Source organism: Periophthalmus magnuspinnatus, chromosome 22 (genome assembly GCF_009829125.3).
Source record: "Periophthalmus magnuspinnatus isolate fPerMag1 chromosome 22, fPerMag1.2.pri, whole genome shotgun sequence".
In the NCBI taxonomy this organism is placed as follows: Eukaryota; Metazoa; Chordata; class Actinopteri; order Gobiiformes; family Gobiidae; genus Periophthalmus; species Periophthalmus magnuspinnatus.
Genome location: NC_047147.1, coordinates 20,954,742 through 20,977,197, shown reverse-complemented (window position 1 = coordinate 20,977,197; position 22,456 = coordinate 20,954,742). Strand labels below are relative to the sequence as shown.

The 22,456-nt window shown below is 40.2% G+C and overlaps 1 protein-coding gene across 7 annotated transcripts in view; it reads left to right on the top strand.

The window, feature by feature from the left end:
• The window catches only part of meis2a (Meis homeobox 2a), a 168,632-nt gene that overhangs the window by 97,615 nt on the left and 48,561 nt on the right, over positions 1-22,456 (top strand). For all 7 annotated transcript variants that reach the window (XM_033988129.2, XM_033988130.2, XM_033988128.2 and 4 more), the window contains one exon: positions 13,620-13,696. In XM_033988129.2, coding sequence (XP_033844020.1) covers positions 13,620-13,696 — 77 coding nt within the window. The remainder of the gene's footprint in view (positions 1-13,619; positions 13,697-22,456) is intronic.

Genomic DNA, 22,456 nt, shown 5'->3' with positions numbered 1-22,456 from the left:
TAGAGTAATTTAATGAACTAAGATTCAGAAAGTGTAATTAGCCGAATAGGTTGCTAATTTGTAAAACTTACGAGTAAACTAGCTATCTTTTGGAACCATTTCGAGACAAGTATTTACATAGTAGATAATTGAATAAAACAATTTGTAACATGGACAACGTTACCTTCTTGTTTGGTCCTGTCCTGTCAACAATAGTTTACAAAATGTAGCTTATGTAATTTGCTAACCATTACCATTCATACTGCAAAGTGTATTTGAAAGTTAGCATACGTCTACTGTACATACAAATGCAATGTACGGCGTTTTGAGGAGCACGTTTAGCCAGCTAGCGTTGCTGTGCTAACATCAGAAGAGAACAGATCGGGGTGCCCCATGAGTTACCACAACAAAGCGTCGGGCAGACCGGTCTGAAAACCAGGCCAAATTCCTGCATGCCCTCCAGGACCTGGCTTCAAGCTGGAGCGGAAACTTTGAAAAAAAAAAAAGAGGGGGATGAGAAAAGAGGAGAGGAGTGGTGGAGGAGGAGAAGGTGGCTGGTAAATGAAAAGCAAAGCGAGATTCGATTGTAGGTTAGCGCTACGGTGCAAGAACGCAATGGAGGTTATGAGTGACTAAAACAAACACGTTGGTATTGGGAACATTACTAAAATACATAATTTGATGATGTAATTATTTAAGCGACATATGCAGTTCATGTAATTTTACAAACAATATAAATCCTTACATGTGTTAATATTGTTAATCGCTATGGCAACAGTCCCCATTTTTCATAGTTCCAAAACAAATGGATTGCTAACAACTCAACTCAACTTGAGAATGTAGCTAGTAATATAGAAAATCTAGATCTTAACACTAGCATAGCATTCCTACATTGTGCTGTAGTTAGCTTAAAATGTGCAAATTAGCAATGAAGCAATTTTAGTAAACAAAACAAAACATTTGTCTCATCGACGTTACTGTTTTCCTTTCCTTTCCTAGCTTGTTCCCACCCATTTTCCATATATAGCCGCGAACCGTAGCTTGCATTTCCACAGTAATTCATCGTAAACAGGGATTTCAGTGTAAATCGGCAACACCCCGCTGTATTTTTCAGTCTTTATTGGATAAAAGTGATCTGTTATCCTTCCATTATGCATGAATAGAATTTGGAAGCGTTCCCCCTCAAACGCGCTAGGTCGATGCGCTTAGTCTGGAGGTGCATTGGGATTGTGTGGGAGTGATTGCTATTTAGCCTGGCGGAGCATCGCTACAATCGGGATCCCGCATCTCGCGTATCCCTCTAGGGTTCCTTTACGCAGCCTAACCCTCCGGCTTCATCCACTCCCCCTACTCCCTAGATTGGCAACGGAGCGGCGGCACTCTTCTTACAACCTTGCACCATCTCCAATGAACATAAATTAATGGGTGTAGTGCAAACAGGCTTCTTCTACTGGCAGGTCTCCAGAAAGTACAATTCAGGATCAGTGCCAGAGATTGTAGCAAAAGGGGGGGGCAAACAAGGAAGTAGGCAACAGCGCTAGTGGTACAGATGTGTTGCCAGCTAACCTACTAGCCGGCCAGTTATAAGTACTTAAGGGGTTCTGTGTTTCATTTGTGTTCTCATTAAAATGTGAGTGCAATTAGGGCTATCAAGAGTATTGAAACTAGATACTCATTTGAGCAAGTAATAATACTAAAAAATGTCACATACACAGGACAGACTGAACTTTTCCTGAATAGGTTTAGAATGATCTGGAGCTGTATCTGAACAAGTATAAGACACATAGACTAGTATACGCCCATGGACCACTATCTGGATGACTGACGGATTACTCAAATAAAAGGCCACATGGGAATATAAAAGAAAGTACTACGATTTAATGTTGAAAATGATGTTCTATTGTCTTAAAGAGTGTTTTTTTTATTATCACGGTATTGGAATCGGTATTGAGTATCAAGTATATTCCTTAGTATCGAATTTGAATTTTAAATTTTAGCAAAGTAACAACGTACAGACGTGTTGGCGGACTAACGTACTAGCTAAACAGTTTACTTTGTTTCATTTGCATCGATATTAAAATGTCAACACAACATTTGATTGCAGATATATTTATTTTGGGGCTGTCAGCGTTATCATGCTTCAGTCACGCTGATTGAAAATAAGATTTCGATCAAATTAAAATAAACAGACGTCTCTAAGAAAAAACAATTTTGCCATGACCGTAAAACTATTCAAACTAAAGGTGTAATATGTAACTTTTCTGGTACAGGGTTTTGCTTCTCTCGTGGTAATGCCTAAAATGTTTTACAGTATGGCATTAAACTGGTCTATATAGTATTTAGGATCTCAGGTGTCTTTACTGTCAATAACACCTTGAAAATGCCACTCCACAGATCTGACTAGTGTGGCATAACTTGCTTATCTTTGTATATATGTTTAATACCATACTGTGGACTTTTCGTACACTGGAATCAAGCAAGTGGCAAAGAAAAGTTACACCGCACATCAGCGTAACGGTAGTAAGTTTGGGTTAAGCGCTCACCCTTCAACCATGAGATTACTAGTTCAAACCTCACTGAGTACAGACAGAGTTGGCTGTGGGAGTAAGAGCATCTGGCATAAAATCAAAAGATGACAATAAACTCATATTTGTTGAACGCACAAGCTGCTCCGGGCTCGTCTTCGGAAAGTAGAATTCAGGATCTGTGCCAAAGATTGTTGCAAGGGAGGGCAACGGCGCTAGCGATATAGAAGCGTTGCCAACTAACCTACTAGCCTACCAGTTATAAAAGGCACGCCGATTAACTTAAGGGCTCCCACTTTGCTCCGTAATATCTGCCCTGAGCTGAAACAGAACGCCTTGTATGAGCAGTAATCACTTTTTTATTGTCCATTGAGAGCGGAGAGCGAGGAACGGATCGTATGCGGATGAGGCCGAGGAAGGGTTGTAACTCGTTTTCTTTTTTCGTCTGTTATCAGCGATTTGGCATGAGGCGAGAGATTGAAGGCCCGCCGCCATGGGAGTTGTTTATAAGTTGCGTTGCCGTATCTGAGCGATCGTATGCGGGTAGAGAGGGAGAAGAGCAGGAGTGAAAGAAAAAGAGAGGGGGGTCAGGTGAGATTCTTGAGTGTTAGTAAACTGTTGTCAGGAACGAGTGAGTACGGCGGAGAGATCGAGCCTGAACTTAAAACTAAAAAAGTGGTTTTCATTTGTGCTTTGAGACTTGTATGTCAAACTCTCACTGTGGTACTTTTATATTATACTATATGTAGACTTCTAAATTGGCTTTAGGCAGTTACAAAGTTTGGAAAAATTACTGAAAATTGGGTTAATGTTGTGAAATTTAAATTGGGAAACCTTGGGAAAAATCGTTGAGTTATAACACACAAGGGGAGTCGATGGGAAATCTACATTTAAAAAAAAAATACAGTGTGTAACTTTCTGGAGGTGGTACGTCACCATTCACAGGAAATATAAAGTTAAAGCCATACTTCGAAACATTCAAAGATACGATTTATGCTTACATGGGGCGGCAGTAGCTCAGCGTCCACTGATCCGGAGGTTGATGGTTCGAATCTCGCTCTTGACATAAACATCATCGATTGAGCGGTCAAATCCACGACCCACGGGTTGGCGGTGCGATTCCAGCTTCCACAGATGAATGCTGTTGTTGTGTCCTTGGGCAAGACACTTAACCAATCTCGTCCCAGTGTCTGCGTACACAGGTGTTTGAACATGTGTGTGTGAATGGGTGATGTAAAGTGCCTTGAAAGTGGAAAAGCGCTGTATAAAAAAGTGACCATTTACATAAGTTTTAAGATTGCAGCCAAACGAACAGCATTTCCATGGAAACAAGCCAATATAAATTTATTTTTTATCATACATTTGTGTCAACTAGTAATATATATTTAAGATTTAGAGTTTTTGAATTTTTATGACCTTTGAAGAGCGGGAGAAATTTCCAAAACATTTATATTGGCACATTAATTAAAGATCCTTTCCGCAGCAATTTCCCAAACAAACATTCCAAACCTAATCCCGTTGGTGCAGCACGACTTACATAACTCGCGGCCATTTTCACAATCTCTTAACATCCTCTCATTCATCTTTGTAACATTTTCAAACTTTCCTATCTCCAATTGTCAGTTGTCAGTCCACATGAAGTCTCGCATTAATTACTTGCGTATCTCGATCTGTCAGAAACCGCGCTCCCAAATCGTCGTAAACACATTTGATGGACCATGGCAACTTAGCGTATCTTTTTGATCTCGCCGTAATATGCATTCAGTCTCGTTGTCAATTGTCACAGACGCCAATTGGCACATTATTAGCAGCTGCGGGTTGATATTTAAAATGTGCCAATCTCCGGCGCGTTCGCTGTACATTCTATATGAAAACGTCACCCCTATATTTGATTGCGATTGCAGTTTTGACAGGTACTAAGCTCCGGTCGCTTTGATTACGAGCAAATGAGATCGCAAATCAATTGGAAGGTTGACGAATAGTGACAATAAAAGAAACAATCAATGCTGCCGATATTTTGAAACTTGGAAAATATGTATGATTGGGATTAGGGAAGCAGTGGTGCAGTGAGTTAAGCGCGAAAGCAGTAACGGGGAGGTTACCAGTTCGATGTAACCTCAATGTAGTACTGGGCGAGAGACTTTGTAACAGTTTTCACGCGAGTTACAGTGAGTTAAGGGTTCGTCCATCAACCAGAAGATCAGCAGTACAAATCTTGCAATGTTTTTGAGTCTCTGGGAAAGACACTTAACACACAGTCCCCACTCAAGTAACAGTATGTGCAGAAGGATGGGCATCTGACATAAAACCCTAACGGATGACGGTGTAACTTGTTTGCTTGTTTGCGCCAACTCATATTGAAAAAAAGGACTCAACCAAACACCTAAAATATTGATAATAATGATAATAAGATGCAAACTGTGCGATAACCTAAATATATGGACTCAATAAAAAGGCACCAATGACCATAACTGCGGCCTTGGATGTCGCCATGGCAACGGGGGGGGGGGGGGTAAACAGTCGATGTGCCCCGCGATTTCCTGGGAGTCATTAGCATGGAATAGGTTTGCAAGCCGCCGCGACCTTACGACCCGGCCTCATAACTCACGTCTCGCACTGATGATGTCATCCATCAACGAGGGTCCACCGGCGAGAGGGGCTAGCACGGGCAGGTTAGGCGGGGGCAGCGGGCGACGGGGCGGACGGGCGGGGGGGGGGGGGATTGCCTGGATAATGATCGGGCTGCGGGATTTGTCGACGCCAGCAAATAGGTGTCAGGAGAGTATGAATGTGAAATATGGCGCGTTGGACGGCGAATGAGGCCATGTAGAGTGAAAAGTGAGAGTGGATGGGCTTATTGTGTGTGTGCGTGTGTGTGCGGGTGTGTGTGGGTGTGTGGTGGGGAAATACCAAGATTACCAAGGAGCTTTAAACATTGCGATATTGTGATTTAGTCTGTAACCTATTCGTAGTGATATTTCATTCACAAATATTCATGCATATGGGAACTTGCGAAATCACTTCCCGTTGGAACGCTTGGATTGGGCGTATGTGTCTTTGTCTGATAACAGTAAGAAGTAAAGCGCTTTGGAATGACAAACCAGCAGCGTGGCTATTGTCGACAGGATGCTAACAGATACATGATAAACGACGTACTGCGTAACTTTTCTGGTGGGAGATCTGCCACTTGAGATGGTATTGTTTACCCGGAATGTTAATCAGTACGGCATTAAACTGGCACGATAGCACATTCTGAAGTGTGATTTATTGCCGAAGTAAATATAGACGATAAACGATAATATGGAAGTTAATTTATGCCACTGAAACAACAATCCACAAAAAAACTCTGCATATTTAGACTGAGTTCTTCTCTCAAACAGAAAACACTCCGTTCCACCTTGTGATGTCATGTGGTAATACAGGAAGTGCTCCACTGTTTCTTGTTTTTAAACCCCATACACCTTCACTAGATTCATTTGGATAATTTTCAGCCCCGGAAGTTCCAGTCTCTGCTGAACAAAAGGTCCCTCTTCATGACATCACAAGGTGGAGTGGATCATTTTGAGCTTTGGAGATGAAGACAGACTAATAAAAATGGTGACTCTGAATGAAAAACACAACTCTGGATATGTTTTTGATGACATAACAACATTATAACATGGCTTAGAGGTCGCAAGAGTCATTTTCACGTAATATAGGACCTTTAAGTAAACCATGGAGAAGGTAACCAAAGGAGACGTTGCATATAGGACAATATCTAAGAAGTCATTTAGCTAGCTGGCGACCTGTACGTTAGCTTATATAGGTTGAGTGACAGAATGGGATCCACCTGGCCGCGTGTTTGCTGTTATGTTTCAAGGCCCCAGTCACAATATACTTTAAGTGGGGCCCACCAATTGTCAACTCAAGTTAAAAATGTAAGCTGCAAACAGTATTTAAAAATCACTTCAATTTTCACGTGACAAAAGTGCTACGTATCTTGATTGTAGATAGAGTTGTGGCAATGTCAGTTATGGGTTAAATCAGTTATGGGTTGAAACTTAACATAAAAAAAAAGTATAAATATTAACTTTACAAAAATATTACTACTACTACTACTAATAATAATAATAATAATAATAATAATAATAATAATAATAATAATAAAATACCTGTAAATATGGAAAAAAAAAAATTAAAATCTAAAAAAATGCTACAGTGAATTAGTGTTTATAATTTACTAAGGCACAAAAAATACAGTAAATAAATTTAAAAAAATCTGTGATATAGTGTAATTGGATCTTATCATATGGAATCTAATAGGCATTGTATTCCAAGTATGATGAAAAGTTAAAATATGTCTTTTCTTTTCTTTTTTTTTCAATTTTTAGTCTACACTTGTGTCATCCATTAGCACGTTTTGGCGCAATTCACCAAACTGCTTCCATTTGCAACCTCTGTGTCTCATCTGAGCCTGTAATTATTTATAGACTGCCTTGTTTTTATGCTTTGCGGTCAGTGCTCTTTTAAGGATATTGGCCTTGGTGTTTGTAACTGACCGTATCGAGCGTCCGAGCGCTGGCTGGGAGGGGATTATCAATAACATGTTTGATCTGCTCGTGTTTGGGTTTCGTCCATTTAGCGCGCAAGTCCTGGCTGTCTCCTGAGGCTAAGGCTAAAGACGCATTACCTACCCCCCATTCTGAAATGCTGAATGTGTTTAGAAATTTAAACAAAATTAAAAAAATAAATCAACATGAGTAAAAATTTCTGCAAAATAGTACTCTTGATTTGACTTGAAATATTAATAAAATATACATTACAGAAACCTGGAAAATCTTTAAAGCAGGAAATAAATACCTTTTATTTAGAACTTTTTATTCTACTTTAAGCTAATAAGTAGTTTTAATTCTAAATTTGAGTTTTTACAGAGTGGAAAGGAGTAGTTTGTTTGAGACAGTTAGATGAGTTAATGACATATATTAGTTAGTACAGAATGGGATTTTATTTTTTTATGGTAAAAGGTAGCTGTTAAATATTTTTGCTTGAAACATGCTTTGAAGTTACAATGACAGATATATCAATATTCTGAAATCAGATCATCAAAACCTACTTCCTCAAATCAGATTAAACACACCAACAAACAAAGTAATATCCCTTTTCTTTGCAATGCGCTTTTAGCTGTTGATTTACTGGCATTTTCCAACCGCAGCAATTAACATGAAGAGGTCACTCAGAGGTCTAAACAGCCACTCTCACGTTTCATAGCCAGGGAGGCCGTGTAACCGCTAAGCCCATGACAAATGCATGTGTGCTGAAGCCAGTCCACACCCTGCGTTCTTGGGTTCTTTCTTTCTTTTTGTCGCTTCGCATAGTGGGGTATTGGTGTTTCACGCGTCAGCCACAACATAAAGTGTGGGTGGCCCGGGTGACAGCCATAAAACTGTGGTGAGTGCCAGTGAGCGGGTCAACAAAAGGCGAGAAACTGGAGGAGGGGGTGTTACAGGTGCGTGGGGCTCGAGTTTTTGGTTCACGTTATAGAATTTGGTGATGTCATAGTTTCAGATGTGGTGCAGGGGACTATATAATTCCTATTCACTTTTTTTTTTTGGAAGAAATATCCAAATTTCTGAGCCTTATCGGGGGTTTTTTTGGTAGAACTTGGCTTCACAATCTTATAGTTTAAAGTCCTTTCAACTGACAACAATCATGTCTTTGGAGTTGAATAATGGCACCACTTCCTGAAGCTACTGTGAAAAATGAATTTAGCTTTTGTATATTTAGAGAAGAGGTTGAACTTCATGCCAATCTTTTGTTTCATGTGGACAGGCCCAGTAATTACAAAGATATTAACCATAAACGAGATTCTGCAATCAGTTAAACAGCAAATTCGACCAGAGAATTCTGATCTGTCCCCAGCTCAGTTTAAACTATAGGAAACTGTAGAATGTTGTGATGTTATCTGAATCCAATCCAGTTCTTGGTCCCACTGCATGATGTCATCAGGTGGTAATCCCAAACGTAATGTCATTATGATCATGTCCCTTCACTACACAGTTAACTAACTTCATTGGCAGTAGCTATAGTTTTTTTTGCCTTCACTAGAATAATTTAGATAATTTCAGATGTGGAATTGCCAATCTCTACTGAACAAAAGGTAAAAGATGTTAGATGTAGATGTTAGCTACAGCTTCATGACATCACAAGGTGGAACAGAGCATTTTGAGCTTTGGAGATGTAGACAGACTAAAAAACATGTGAATGAAACAAAACTCAACTCTGAGTATGTTTTTTAAGGAGGTAACAACATTCCAACATGGCTAAAAAGCTCACAAGAGTCTATTTCACGTAATATAACAAATCTGGTCTACCTCGATCTAATTCTAATCCACAACCAAAACAGCAGCTACTATCTACAATCTTGACCTGGACCCGTGCCACATTTCCCCCATTGTTTCCCAGAATACCCAGCTCCTCATAAGCAGGTATAGAGAGGTCTGAGGGTTACACCTAATCTGACACAAATAAGGGACTGAGCCAGTACTGGAGGGGCTATGAGCCGATGGCAATGGGATTTTTCACCGCGGTGTCTATACGGTCAGGCCAAATCTCCTTACTCAGGGCTTTTGTGTGCGCACGCGGGGCCCTTTAACGTCCCCACTCTGCTTGATGAGACATCTTTCTTGTTTGTTCAGATCATCCATTATGTGCCGCGGTGCCGGACGAGCCGTGCCGCTGGCTGCCGTATTTATCACCGAGCCAAGGCGCGCGGCTACACGGCTGACAGTGGGCGATTGATGACCGTCCAGGGTCCTGAGAGGCCGAGGAAGCCTTAATACAATGTAAATGACCCAGTCCCATTTCCAATCCCCAGTCAGCCCACCCGCGCCGCATCATCTGCACCGCCACATTTGTCTCGCGTGTTCACTCACGTATCGGGCTTCGGTCATACCAGAGAGAAGACTTTGAGATAAAGATTGCAGAATTTGAGAGGGTTTGATGAGTTTGGTATTGATTTGCGTGTGAAATTTTGAAAGAGATTACTCAAAACATGCTAAATAGGTTAATTGACATGTTAGCGATCCCCAGTTAGCCCACCCGCACCGCATCATCTGCACCGCTACATTTGTCTCACATGTTCTGTCACATATCGGGCTTCAGTCGTATCAGAGAGAAGACCACAAAATAAAGACTAAACCTGGAACGGTCCAATTACAGTTTTGTATCATTCAGAACAAAACCTATAACTTCTTTTTCCTCAAATGCATACGAGAGTTTAGTTCTTAGCTCGTTGATTCTGCACCACCATGTTTGTTTTGACACAAATGGACCATGCCCTACTAGCGTAAGTATTGTATAAAGCGTGTGGTTTTGGCTCGCCACGCAACCATTGGAACAAACTTAAACCCGATTTTTTCAAACTAAGTAATTTTATTTAATAGGAAAATTGCTCTCTAAATAAGGGTATGGAATCCACCGAGTAGTGTATTATAATCTTGACTATAATCTTGTCAAAACTGTTCAAATTCAGAAATCAAGTCATTTTAAGTGTAGATTATTGCAGGGGAAATGAGGTCGGATTTTGGGGAAAGTCAAACATTTTGCCTGGTTTGAGATTGCTTGTTGTGGTCCCCGTGTCGTCGGAGGTTTGGAGGGTTGAGGTTATCTTGATGACCCTGCCTTGTCCTTAATGGATGGCTTGGGGTTAGGCTAACACTGGCCAACCACAATTCTCAGCCTCGTGCATCTTTAGTGCTCACCTCTCCACCTCGCTGCTGGGTTCAATATTTTTACATGTATTTATCTTAAGAGTTTAAATCGTATTGCTTTCTTCAGCTTTTGTATCACTGTTATAGACCCTGTACTCATTTTTACCCTGTTATTTGAGCAAAAAAAAACTCTTGAGGTCAAAATACATCACCGTGTGCTGTCTCCGTTCAATTATAAAGCATTTTATTGATAATTAGGAAGTGCGCATTAGCATGGTTGTCGCTGTTAGCTTTACTGTTGCTGCAAAACCGGTTGCTTAGAGTTATGAAAAGAACTTCTAAACACGCTGAGAATAATTAGGATGCTCAGAATGCATAAGGTAAGGAAGAAATAACTTTAAACCACTGCAAACCGTCGATGAACTACTGTTTTTCACGTTTTTAAGACCGTCAAAATCTGATACAGCGCCTGTTATTAGGATTAGCGTGTTTTCCCCACAAATAAAAACATCACTGATAGATTTCTATGCCCGAATTGTCCTATACGGCTAGTTTTACAGTCTGCTGCTAATGACCATACGCATGTTATTACACTACTGTACGCTAGCATAGCATATACACAAAGAAGAAAAAAACGTCCGCGTCTTCCCTCGCCAAGGAAATGTCAGCACCAGGCAATCAAAAAATGTATTTCCAAGCGCGCATTATCGTCTTTCCTTTGTTAATGATTTTAGCATATTAAAGGGGCCCCTATACACAAGTACAAATCAGATTAATCCTTTTCTCAGACCGGGGGCCTCATTATTTGTCCAATCTTAGCCTTGTTTGTTATTAATTGAAGACATTCCTCCAGACAGTTTTTTTCACCTCACCTTTAATTAAAAGGGACTAGACGAGCGGAGAGGAGAGGCTGCCGCTGCTGATATACACCCGCGCACGGCTTCATTAGTATGACATTAGGATTTCAAGGTAAAATTTAATTCGCTCCGTGTTCGACTTGTGCGTGTTTGATTTGTGGAACAGTCGTATATTGTCGGTTGGATATATGGTGTTTTACAAGTTAGGGACATTATAGAGGTATTATTATTATTAGTGTAGGGTTCGGGAATTAAAAGCTTTACAATATTCTTTGCAATTTTGAAACATGTTATTTAATGTAGCGGTCTACTAACATGTGATTTTGACTTTGGAAATTCTTTAAAAAACGAAAAAAATGTAATTCCTAATAAAAAAAAATGTCTTAAAATGTCTTTTCTTGCTAGCGGTAAAAGTTGTAACGATGACACTGATGCATACTTTTTAAATATTTTTTAGCTGTTTTAAGGTTACATTAACGAACTGATAAAAGTGACTGAACTTCTTGACAAAATGCTATGTTCGATCACGCGTAACAATCTACTTTTTATTCTCACAAAAGCTGCTCTAACAATAGCCTCGACATCCTAGTTATTGTGAACTGAACAAAGAAAGTTGTGTACAAATGCAATATTTTTGATATAATTTTGATGAATGTTTTTTCCACTCCTGTAAAGTTACCGAAATGTGACTTGCGTCTTTATATTGTCAATCCTGGATATCCTTTTCTGAAATGCAAATATTCCCAATCACGTTCGAACAACAGCGCCATTTCCGCTGCTTTTGAACCCAAACTGTAACAACTTGACAAGAGAATCAACGCTGACAAGATTTGACAGTGCCTAAATATAGCTGATTTCTGTTGTCCCAATATACTGTATGGGTTGTAATGCTCTCCCGTTGTCTGAGCTACTGAATGGCAACACATAGCATCTCATTTATTTGCTTTGCGTGCGCTCCGGCTCCTAATCTAGCCCTTAAAGACATCTGTCACCAGCGATCACTGTTGTTTTGTCATGCTTCATAGCTAGCCCAGGGGGAGCACGCCAAGCCCAAGGTCTAGGCATTTATATCATCCCGGGTTCCTCCAGATTGGACTTGACAGAAATAGTGTCATTGCATCCCCCCCTTGTTGCAGAATTACATTTTCAGGTAAAATTCTTGGCGTTTCGTTCGAGCTTGTTTTGTTTCTGCTGTTTCCTTTAAGTCTATAAGAAGGGGTTTGGCTAAGCTGAAAAAGGCACCATCAAGACACATGTCAGACGGTGAAGGGGAGATGAATGTGGTTTCTTGCAAATCAGCGCCCACTCGTTCTCATGAAATGGCATTATAAAAGGCTTGTCTTCTTACACTGGTTATATTATGATGTACAAATGAGGAACAACATCGAGGGCCGTTCTCGGTCTATTTGGGTTGGTAAACTAAAAACTAAAAACAGACATTCTTGGATTTGGGATGCTAGTTGGTTTTGTGTTTTTGACATGTAAAAAAATCACTCCAAATCAACCAATATTATATTCAAAATACAAAATCCCTAGAAAGGATATATTGGTCCGTACAATGGATATGATATTTTGGGTAATAAAGTAACATGATCAACATAGATTGGATTTTAGATATGATTTTTTTGGGGGGAATTTCGAAGTGGATTTTATACTTATGAATAGACTCGATGCTCAATACCGATTCTGACACCACAATGATAAAAAACGCTCTTTCTTTAGACAATAGAATGCCATTTTCAACATTAAACGGTAGTACTTTCTTTTATATTCCCATCTGGCCTCACATCTGTGCAATCCCTCAGTCATGTGGTCTTGTCGATACTTGCTCAAATGAGTATCTAGGTCTGTTACTAGTTTTAGTATCTTTGTATACTTTTGACACCATTAGATATAACTGTGGAATACACATACTTACTCTATACAATTTCTACTCTCCTTTGTAAGTTTGTACTATTCCACACTTCAAACTTAACTTTTGATGTTGCAGAAATACAACTTTTGACCATTTTTTTTTTCGTTAAGATGATAAAACACCATTAATATGTCTTACAGTTACAGTCAAGGTTATAAATACGTCATGATTTCTTGCTAATCTGCATCCACTCCCTCTCTTCTCGTGGCATTAGACGAGGATGTCCATTATCTCCTTAACTGTTTGCGTAGACTCACTTTAGAGTATGTTTCTCTGCTTTATTCTAGGTGTGTGGGCAGGAATGGGGACAAGCCAATGGGGTGATCCGTGTTGACAGTTTTGATGAACCTGTTTGGCCTGCTCTGACAGCTTTAGCGCCTGAATAGGAGCTCTATGTAGCTGAGTGGGTGGACACGTGTAGGTTTTCCCAATGTCTATAATGTTCAAGGTTGGGTGGAGGTCAGCAACGGGTGCAGTCTTGGGTTACACCAAACAACAAGCATATACAGACTATAGTAGCAACTTGACTCGGGGCGTGTGTGTGTGTGTGTGTGCGTATGTAAGGGGCACTTGGGTTTGGTTTCTTCAATGCATGTATTTATGTTAATCTATGTTAAACAAGCTCATTTGCGTGTGGTTTCTCTCCTCCTCGCAGCACCCTTACCCTTCTGAAGAGCAGAAGAAGCAGCTAGCTCAAGACACGGGCCTCACCATCTTACAAGTAAACAACTGGTAAGTCAAGATGCCCTCAAAACTACAAGGAATATCTACAAGTTAAAATTACTTGAGTTCTGAAGTGCAGTAGTAGCAAAAGTCATAGTTGGTCTTACGTTGGTTGACCTCATACGAGATATTTACAAGAAAAAAACACAAATATTCCTTCAATTTGGTCAAATCTATATAAAAATGTATGAATTTGAATGAAATGACATACAGTAGATTTAGTTAGTAGACTTACCTGAAGCAGTTCAAACTACACAAAGTTCAGATTTCTGAATTTTAGCTTGCGCCGATATTCCTTATTTTTTCCCGCTTTCCCTATCTCCACCACCAGCATTGCATTTTCATTTTCATTTTGCCAAGACACCTAATGCTCGCAAAACCGTTTCGCCATCCCCGCACCATAGACACTCTTTGTAACGCTATTACATGTAAGCTAGCTAGGAGGAGGATGTTCCGCTGTTATCCCTTGTGGTCTTTGTGGATATTTTTACAGGCGAAAGATCATCGAACCCAAAATCAAAACCAACAAAAAAAAACGTAAAAAATGGCTGCCACCCCCTCGCTGGTTTTATAGGAGCGACAATATGTTGGATTAAGGTTTTCGGTGGCCTGGCCAGCAGACCCCTTTGTACATGGCTTAGCGTATAACTGGGGGTGGTGGGATTAAATAAAATGATCACAGAAGCGAAGAAATGATACAGGAATTACTTATCGAAATACTAGCCCAGGTTTTTTATCGCGGCGGCTTAATTTTGTCGCAGCGTCGTGATGTTCAGATTAATTGAAGTGACAGCTCCCTTTCAAAATGGCAGGAAGGTATTTGCACGGATTTCAGGTTTTACACAAACTTAATTATATGGCGAGCCTATTTTATCATTTTAATTCCATGTAGCGGGGGTGCTATTTACAAATGACAAGTCGGCAGCCTTTTATTCGCGGCTTTTCCCTTAATATATTTATCAAAGCGGGTTCATTTACAAAGTGCCCTATCTGCCGAGCGCAGGCAGGCCGACATTAACGGAGCTTTTAGGTTTATCACGCTCGCAAAGCCTGACAAGCCACCCGAGGGTCAATTGATTTTTTGGGTCTGTGATTCATTTTTTCTCTACCTAATTTTTTCTTCTTTGCGAATCACAATGAGAAACATGCCTGGAGAATTAGCCGAGTTTGTCATTCGCTTATCTATCTACCCCCCCCACCTTCGCACCAGTGTTCACCCGACCCAGTCAAACCCCCACCTCGCGTTCGCTGCTAGCCAAGGCGAGCTACTTAAATTGGCCACAGGAACGGGCGTTATCGCGGCTTTAATGCACCCTACAGTGTGGATAGCATTTCAATTACAACAGTAACCAAAGATTAGCCTCCTCCCAAGACTGGCTGTTTTTTTTTTCTTCGACGGATACCACGCACCTTACCTAGCAAAGCAGAAAATTGACTCGCCTTGCCTGTGTCATGGTGATTAATGCTAAAATAGTGGTCTAACATGGGAGTTGTATAGATAGATGTTTGTTGGAGTTTGTGTAGTGTTAGGTTGCATTGTGTGTAGACAAACTGAAACAAATTTGTTGTTCAAAAAGTGTATAAGTACAACTAATGTTTTTAGCTTTGTGCACGAGATTAGCAATACCACCCTGTTTTCATTTAATACATGTTAGTAATTTTTTATTTTATTTTATTTTTTTCCATTTACTCTGTGGAAAAATACGATTTAGGTTTATTTTAACCGCCCTAGAGATTTTACTTTTTCAAATTAGAAGTATAAAAAATTCCCATATTAAGTAACACTTGGGATGCACTTGGTAAACGTTCATTTTGTCTTCCATTTTAAACGATTAAATGCTCAAATACAACGCTAAGGGATACAGCCTAGAATTGTGGACTGCAAAAACTTACTAACTTAAAAAAGAAATAAATATGTACTGTACTTTGACTAGTTTAGATTTTTTTATTAAGTACGTTCCACTTTTCTATATGGCTGTCAGTATTTCAGTATTTCAGTCTAGACTTGAAAAAAATACTTGAATCGAGATTACTATTCCAAGTATTTGTTGGCTTTTTTCATCTCACTTTCTCAATCTTTCAGCCAAATCTAAATCCCATGATATGAGCCACCACAAACATGTTCTTTCAGCAGAAATGTATCCACTGTACACGGGACTACACTGTAATACCACAGCCCTCATTAAGACCAACATGCCAAAAGCACTTTACTCAAATGAAGACATCACAGACGCTCGCTGGCCTGTCTCTGGGGACTTGTCATCTCATTTGGCACAGGATTCCGCGTTATTGGCTCTTTTACGCCAGCGGAGACGAGACAGGAAGTCCGCTCTGGCCAATCAGATGAAAGAGATCTGTCCCTCATTGACTGGTTCCATCAAGAGGCGCATGACACAACTGAGTGTATGGAAAACCCCAAAAGAGCTGACATCCTACTAGCATTGTGTGTGTTTTTATCTAGTGTCTTTGTTCATATTTTAAAGAAGAGCCAAAATTCGCAGGTGGTAATAGTTAGCATAAAAAAGGGGTTTTGCAATGCTATGTGGTAACATTTTATAACAAATACACGTTGGATAGCCTTAACAAACCATGAACAAAGACTTAATTCATAATGCACAAAGAGTTCATTAAGAATTGTTCAAGCTTACTTAATTAGCCTACTCTAATGCTAACGTCTAACCCTAACCCCTTCATTAAATAGTGAATTTGTTCATGTTTTATTAAGGCATGGCGTATTCAGTTGTGGAAAGTAACGTAAAGTAAAGTACAAGTAGCAGCGTACTGTAGTTACGTGGATACTTATTACTTTTACTTCACTACATTTGAGAGCACGTATCTGTACTTTCTACTTTCTTTTTTTCTACTCATTTTTTTACTGGACTCAAAAGTAAAAAGTACTTTTCACATGATTTGAGGGGTTGTTTTGACCATGTTTGTAGTAACATCCTGACTAAAGTTGTCGAGTTCAAGCTTCAGATTTGAGCAAACTGATTCGTTTTGCAACTGTTTTTGCGTCTGTATCTGTACTTCATCCACCACTGGGTTTTGTTACTATGAAGTTGTTACTGCTATACTAGTATATGTGAAGATATAAAAACTCTTAAAGCTTAACTATATACAGCTAATTTTATCGTAGCTTTACATTGTTATGCTCCTCCATTGGCAGCTTGTACCTTCATAATTTTCAGTTCCATAACGGTTTTGCTAACGTTCTGGTTGTCTTGTCTGGTTGGTGTTGTTCTAGTTACCTGAGCGTGTAAATGTACCCAGTAACAGTACATACCTAGACATGTTTTATTGTCGGTAGCCTTGTCTGTTTGTCCATCCAGAATTAGCAGTGTGTTGGAAGTTGATTTACTTGTCCTCTACTGGCCCCAGCTAAGATTATCCAGAGGCACATGGCAGACTTGACTCTATGAAAACCCCGAAAGAGCTCTTCAAATTCCTGACCGGCTGGCCTCCCTTTGGCATTGTTCGGCAGCTCCCTTTGATGCCGCGCGTAGCATAGTTGAAATGTAAAGAGTGGGAGATAGGGTAGTGAACGAGGGATGGATGGATAGAGGGAGGGAGCCGAGTTGCCAAGTTCTCTTCTTTATAGCAACTCTGGGCCTCTTTTTTGGGGAAGGTCGCTTGCAAATTTTGAGAGTCACAGGTTGTGTGTTTTTGGGCTTGTTCCTGAGTTATAAAATAGGTGATTTTTAGAATTTTTTCCAGTCTCCTTCACAATAACAGACCCAGTAAAAGACAGAGGTGAGTAGAGTCGCCAACAGTTGTACTCACGTAAGATTAATGTTACTTCAAACTGATATTATTCAAGTAGAAGTACAAAGTGGTCAAAGAAATTACTCAAAACAGTAACAGGTAAATTATTGCTTAAGTCAGGATGTAATACCTGATTTATCTGAAGGAGCAGCGCAAGAAACACAAATGTTCAAATCATTTCATATCGTCAAGAATCTTTTGTCACTTGTAGATGGTGGGAAGAGGAACTAAAACTTTTACTCACGCAAGAGTACTGTTACTTCAATCAAATGTATTACTCAAGTAGAAGTAAAAGTATCCTTAAAAGTACAGTTTCTCTAAAAAGTTACTCAAGTAAATGCATTTGAGTAAAATGTAACCGAGTTGGTTATATTTGCGTGGAGCATGGGTCGCTTACTTTGGCCGTTTTTTCAAAGGATTAGTCGCTTGTTGCTCTCTGAAAATCTGGCAACCCTGGTAGTGAACGAGCGATGGATAGAGGGAGAGGATCAGAGGATGAGTGCAGGAGGAGGTATGGGAGGGGGGTTTACTTGCTTGCGTTCGTCTACGGTTTCCCCAGCACTGCCCAGAGGGAAGGACATGCTGAATCAGGCCTTTGTCCACCGGCACAATCGCAGCTCGCCCGGGGCACAAGGGTCCCTGTGTCACAGTCAATGGACGGTGCATTGGCCCGCCCCATCGACCGCCAACCCGCCAGCCCGCCTCCGACCTCAACTGAGCGGACTCCACAGCTTACCTGCAGCTCACCTGGGCTTACAAGTGAGGAACAATGTGGTTTGAAAGCTTTAACTTGAGCACGTCTGAGTAGGGCTGGGAAATGTAGACAGAAATGAATATCTAGATTTTTTTGGAGTAATCCCATAACAATATTCAGAAAGTTTGTCAATTCATACTATTTGTAATATCAGACGAATATAAACGGACTGTAAAATGACTCGCTAAGGTTCAGAAATATCCCTTTTTTTCAATTAGATCTACTTGATATTTAAAATTAGCAAAGTGTGAACTCAACATATTGACCACTATCGCTGGGTGAGAGTTTGCATTTGAGGATTTCCTTGCGTCAAATAAGCAAACTTGATATTGACATTAGCTCAGACGCTAGCAAGAGGTTCGACTGTAACGGGTTAAGTGTTATTGTGTTCTTCAGTAGGACCCTCTTGCGTGTTGAGTTGCTGGTGAATTGGTATGCTAGCCTGCTATAACACCTACCACGCTAACAGTGCGCTTCCTGTTTCTCGGACAAAAAAAGCGCTTTAAATTCGATTCTGACAGCACGCAGCAGCCTCATTTTGACCCTAACAGCTGCTTTTACAATTTTTCTAAACTGGGGCTAGTTAAATTTTCGCTACATGGATGAAAATCACGTGCAGCCAGCGTGTATTTAATAACGATGATAAGTTGCTAACAATAACTAGCCAATAGTATGACCTGGTGTAGTCTTGCTAATTGCTATCTTAAACTAAAATCAAAAAGCAGAAGGGTAAAGTCCGCTGTCTGTACCCGCCCACATTAGACCAGGGGGCGGGGCTTATTCCTCAGTTAAAAGCGCCTACGTCTTATTGTTCTTTATCACAGAGATGTCCTATGTGCTCAGACACTATTAGTTGTCCATTAGGTAGTTTGTTTGCTAATGCGCGAGACAACTGGCGTCACGCTAACTGTACCGGGGAGTGGTCGCTAGCGTAATTACATTTGTTTAAGATTACGGCAGCGAGGTGAGGGCCGGGGTACACGTGTGATCCATGCGTCGTAAAAACATCAGCTCAGGTGTCTGCCACTAACATAACAGTAGACAGTGTAATCTGCAGCTGACAAGGGAGATAGTGTAAAAGTCACAGCGCAAAGATAACGCAGATAATGGCATGGATTCATAAACTAAACATACACCCTGGTTTAAGTGCTCGGGATTTCATGTGCATGCTAGTCAGCGTTACGTTTTTTTTTATAATTATCTTAATGTATTGTAAGGTTTTTGGTTAGTCTCATACGCTGGACGATAATTGATAGCTTCTTCTGATTTTTTTAAAACGTGAAAACACAACTAATTAATTTTAGAAGATTTGCAGTGGTCTTCTCACTTACCTCATACGTTCCGAGCATCCTAATTATTCACCCTGATGAGTTTATAAGCACTTTTCATAACTCTCCAGTGCAGACCAGGGCAGACTTTAGCCTTGACAGTAAAGCTAACAATAACTAGCTAACCCCTGGTTCTTTAATGCGGTTTTTGAGGTTATCTCATCTTGCTGTGGAAAGTCTGGTTCATCGTTTATTGTTGGACATAGCCAGTTCAAGCCTTACATCAAAAATACTACTTTAGACATTTGTTTGGTCAAATAGTTTCTTAAAGTCATCTTGATTTAATAATAAAATAATAATAATGATTGAGCTTTTCATCAAACTCAAAGACGCTGTTTATTCATACAATGGGAGCGGGGTGGACTTATATGTGTTTTTATATGTGTTACTTTACAAATATTCGCATTATTAGATGACCTACGTCAAGAAAACTGTGTTAACATGCATGTGTGATTCAAAATGTACACAATTTCTTATTTAACATTCTAATGGCTTTGATTATTTCATTGAGGTGATATTGCTGCTTCAGTCTTTTTCCGAGCTTCCTTCTACATTACACAGACACTTGCGTTTGCCGGCCTCTGCAGCCCCTGGTGTCTGCTATCCGCCCAGGCTAAATGGGGCCTGACTGAATCCTCTTCCAGCCCAGCGCCAGGCTCAGCACGCTAGCTTTCATAAACCCACACGCCAACCACTCTGCCATTATTTACCACTGTGCACGGGCAGAGGAGCATGCAAAGTGCTTATACCAGACACTGACTGACAACATACAGTGCAGTGCTCCCCGTTAAGATTAGCATTGTCGATCAAATACATGCTAGGTAACTTTGGGTTATGGTTTTGGAGACTTGCTAACTTCCAAGTCTCTAATAACTTGTACATTTCCCCAGCGATGATACAAGGAGGTTTTCTGGACACTGGATTCGTCGTTTAGCTAGTCTGTTTTGTTGTTTTTTTTTCCCATGTAGCATGCGCAGTGTTATATGCTAAGCGGTGGCACATTTTGATTTTGAGTGACCGGCTAACGCCCAATTACTCACAGTAGTTTGTAGTAGTCATGCACTTTGTTTACCAGGTTTTAGTTGAAACTTTACAACTTTAGTTGAATTGCTCAGTGACCATACTAGCATGCTAACATTTACCATTGCTGTTTTGTTTGGTGTCAGTCAATGTCTCTCTGTTACTTTGTTGTTAGAAATTTGCCATTAAAAAGTGCTAGTTTGAGTTAGCAAAAAATCTAAAATAAATCTGATTTTTTGATCTGTTGAGGCTTCCGTAAAATAGTGTTGTCACGATACTCAAATTTCAAAATCGATGTCGATACTGAGGAACAGACTCAGTACTCAATACCAATTCCGATACCTTGAGGACAGCAAAAAAGTTATGTATATAGACAATAGAATGCAATTTTCAAAGATAAATCGTAGTACTTTCTTTTATATTACCGTGTGACCTGTTCCATAGTGGTCCATGGATGTATACTCCATTAGTATCTGATTTCCAATACTTTTGATAACCCTGCCGTAGATTGAAATTAGTTTTATTCTTACTATTATCACTCATTGTTTTATGTCGCACCATAACGGCGACGCGTTTTTCTAGATTTGAAATTGTGTTCACGATGACGATGGCGATAAACTTCTACGACTTCTGATTCTGATGTCTTCTAGTGTAAACAAAGATTCAGTTACAGCAACACGGTCTAAATATCAAAGCACCTCAGTTCATTTGCAGGCCAAAAATAACTGAGAGGGATCATATTCTGGCCTCATGCATTTGGGTAGCGTGTCTTTCTAAAAACGGCTTCTAAAAACGGAAATGGGCTCCTCATTATTTCCTCACCGCAACCAGCCGGTCAGAGAGAGAGAGATATAGACAGAGAGAAAGAGAGATGGCCGTCCGCTCTCGGCATGCGCTGACAACTGACTGCTGTGCCACTCTAGCGCTAATAACAATAACCACTGTCTATTTTTACTGGAGTGCCTTGCTTTTCTAGCCCTGAGGGGACAGACACACCCGCGGGGGGAGGGCATCTAATTAGCAGCAGAAAGGAATACAATGAGTGAGTTATTAAGACACGGGGGCGGGATCGCGGACGGCCTTTGAACCCTGACAGAGCACAGGTCAACGCGATAAGAAGAGGAAATCCGACAGACCGCGGCGCCAAGCTAGCTGTACCCGCGCTACGCACTCCAAACAGCGACTCGGGGCACAGCTAGCTAGGTTTATCTTATGACGGGACAAACTCCACTCGTGCTAATAGACGTTGGTTATACTGAGCGGCACCTGTTTGTTTATAATACCGTGTTGTGTGTTTGAGTACGGCTTTTGAGGTTCAAGTTTGACCCGAGTAGGCTAACGCGGTGTATGCTAACAATTTAGTCAGACAAGTTGAGTTGAAGTAGACTAGCCTAGCATTCGAATGTAATAGGAAGCACATTTTGATTGACTTGCTAATCTTTATTTGAATAACTGTATAAAAAATAAGCGAGTTTAGCCTCTTAAACATTAGCATTAATAGCTAGCTAAAGTTAAATGTTTTTAATACCACACCCCTGTAATAGAGGACTGCGTATTCAGCCTATTTAAGCCATTATCGGTGGATCATTACATTGTCATTATAGATTTTTCAAATAAACGTCAAGCTGTGTTGCTGTATACGCCTCATTTATTGGTTAGTTGTTAGCTGTTACCGCGCGCAAATGTTTACATAGACACTTTTTATGAGTATTACTGATTAAAATCATGTGAATACGGAAATCAAAACCTGTCTATTCTGTATTTTATTGTTTTGTTCATGTAGAATCAGCGGTATCTACTGGGCAGTACATTTTCAAAAAGTAGTGATGGGCGGATCAATACTAAATACTGACTATAATAAATACATTGTTTATATTTTACTTTGTCTATATTTGATTGTTAAAC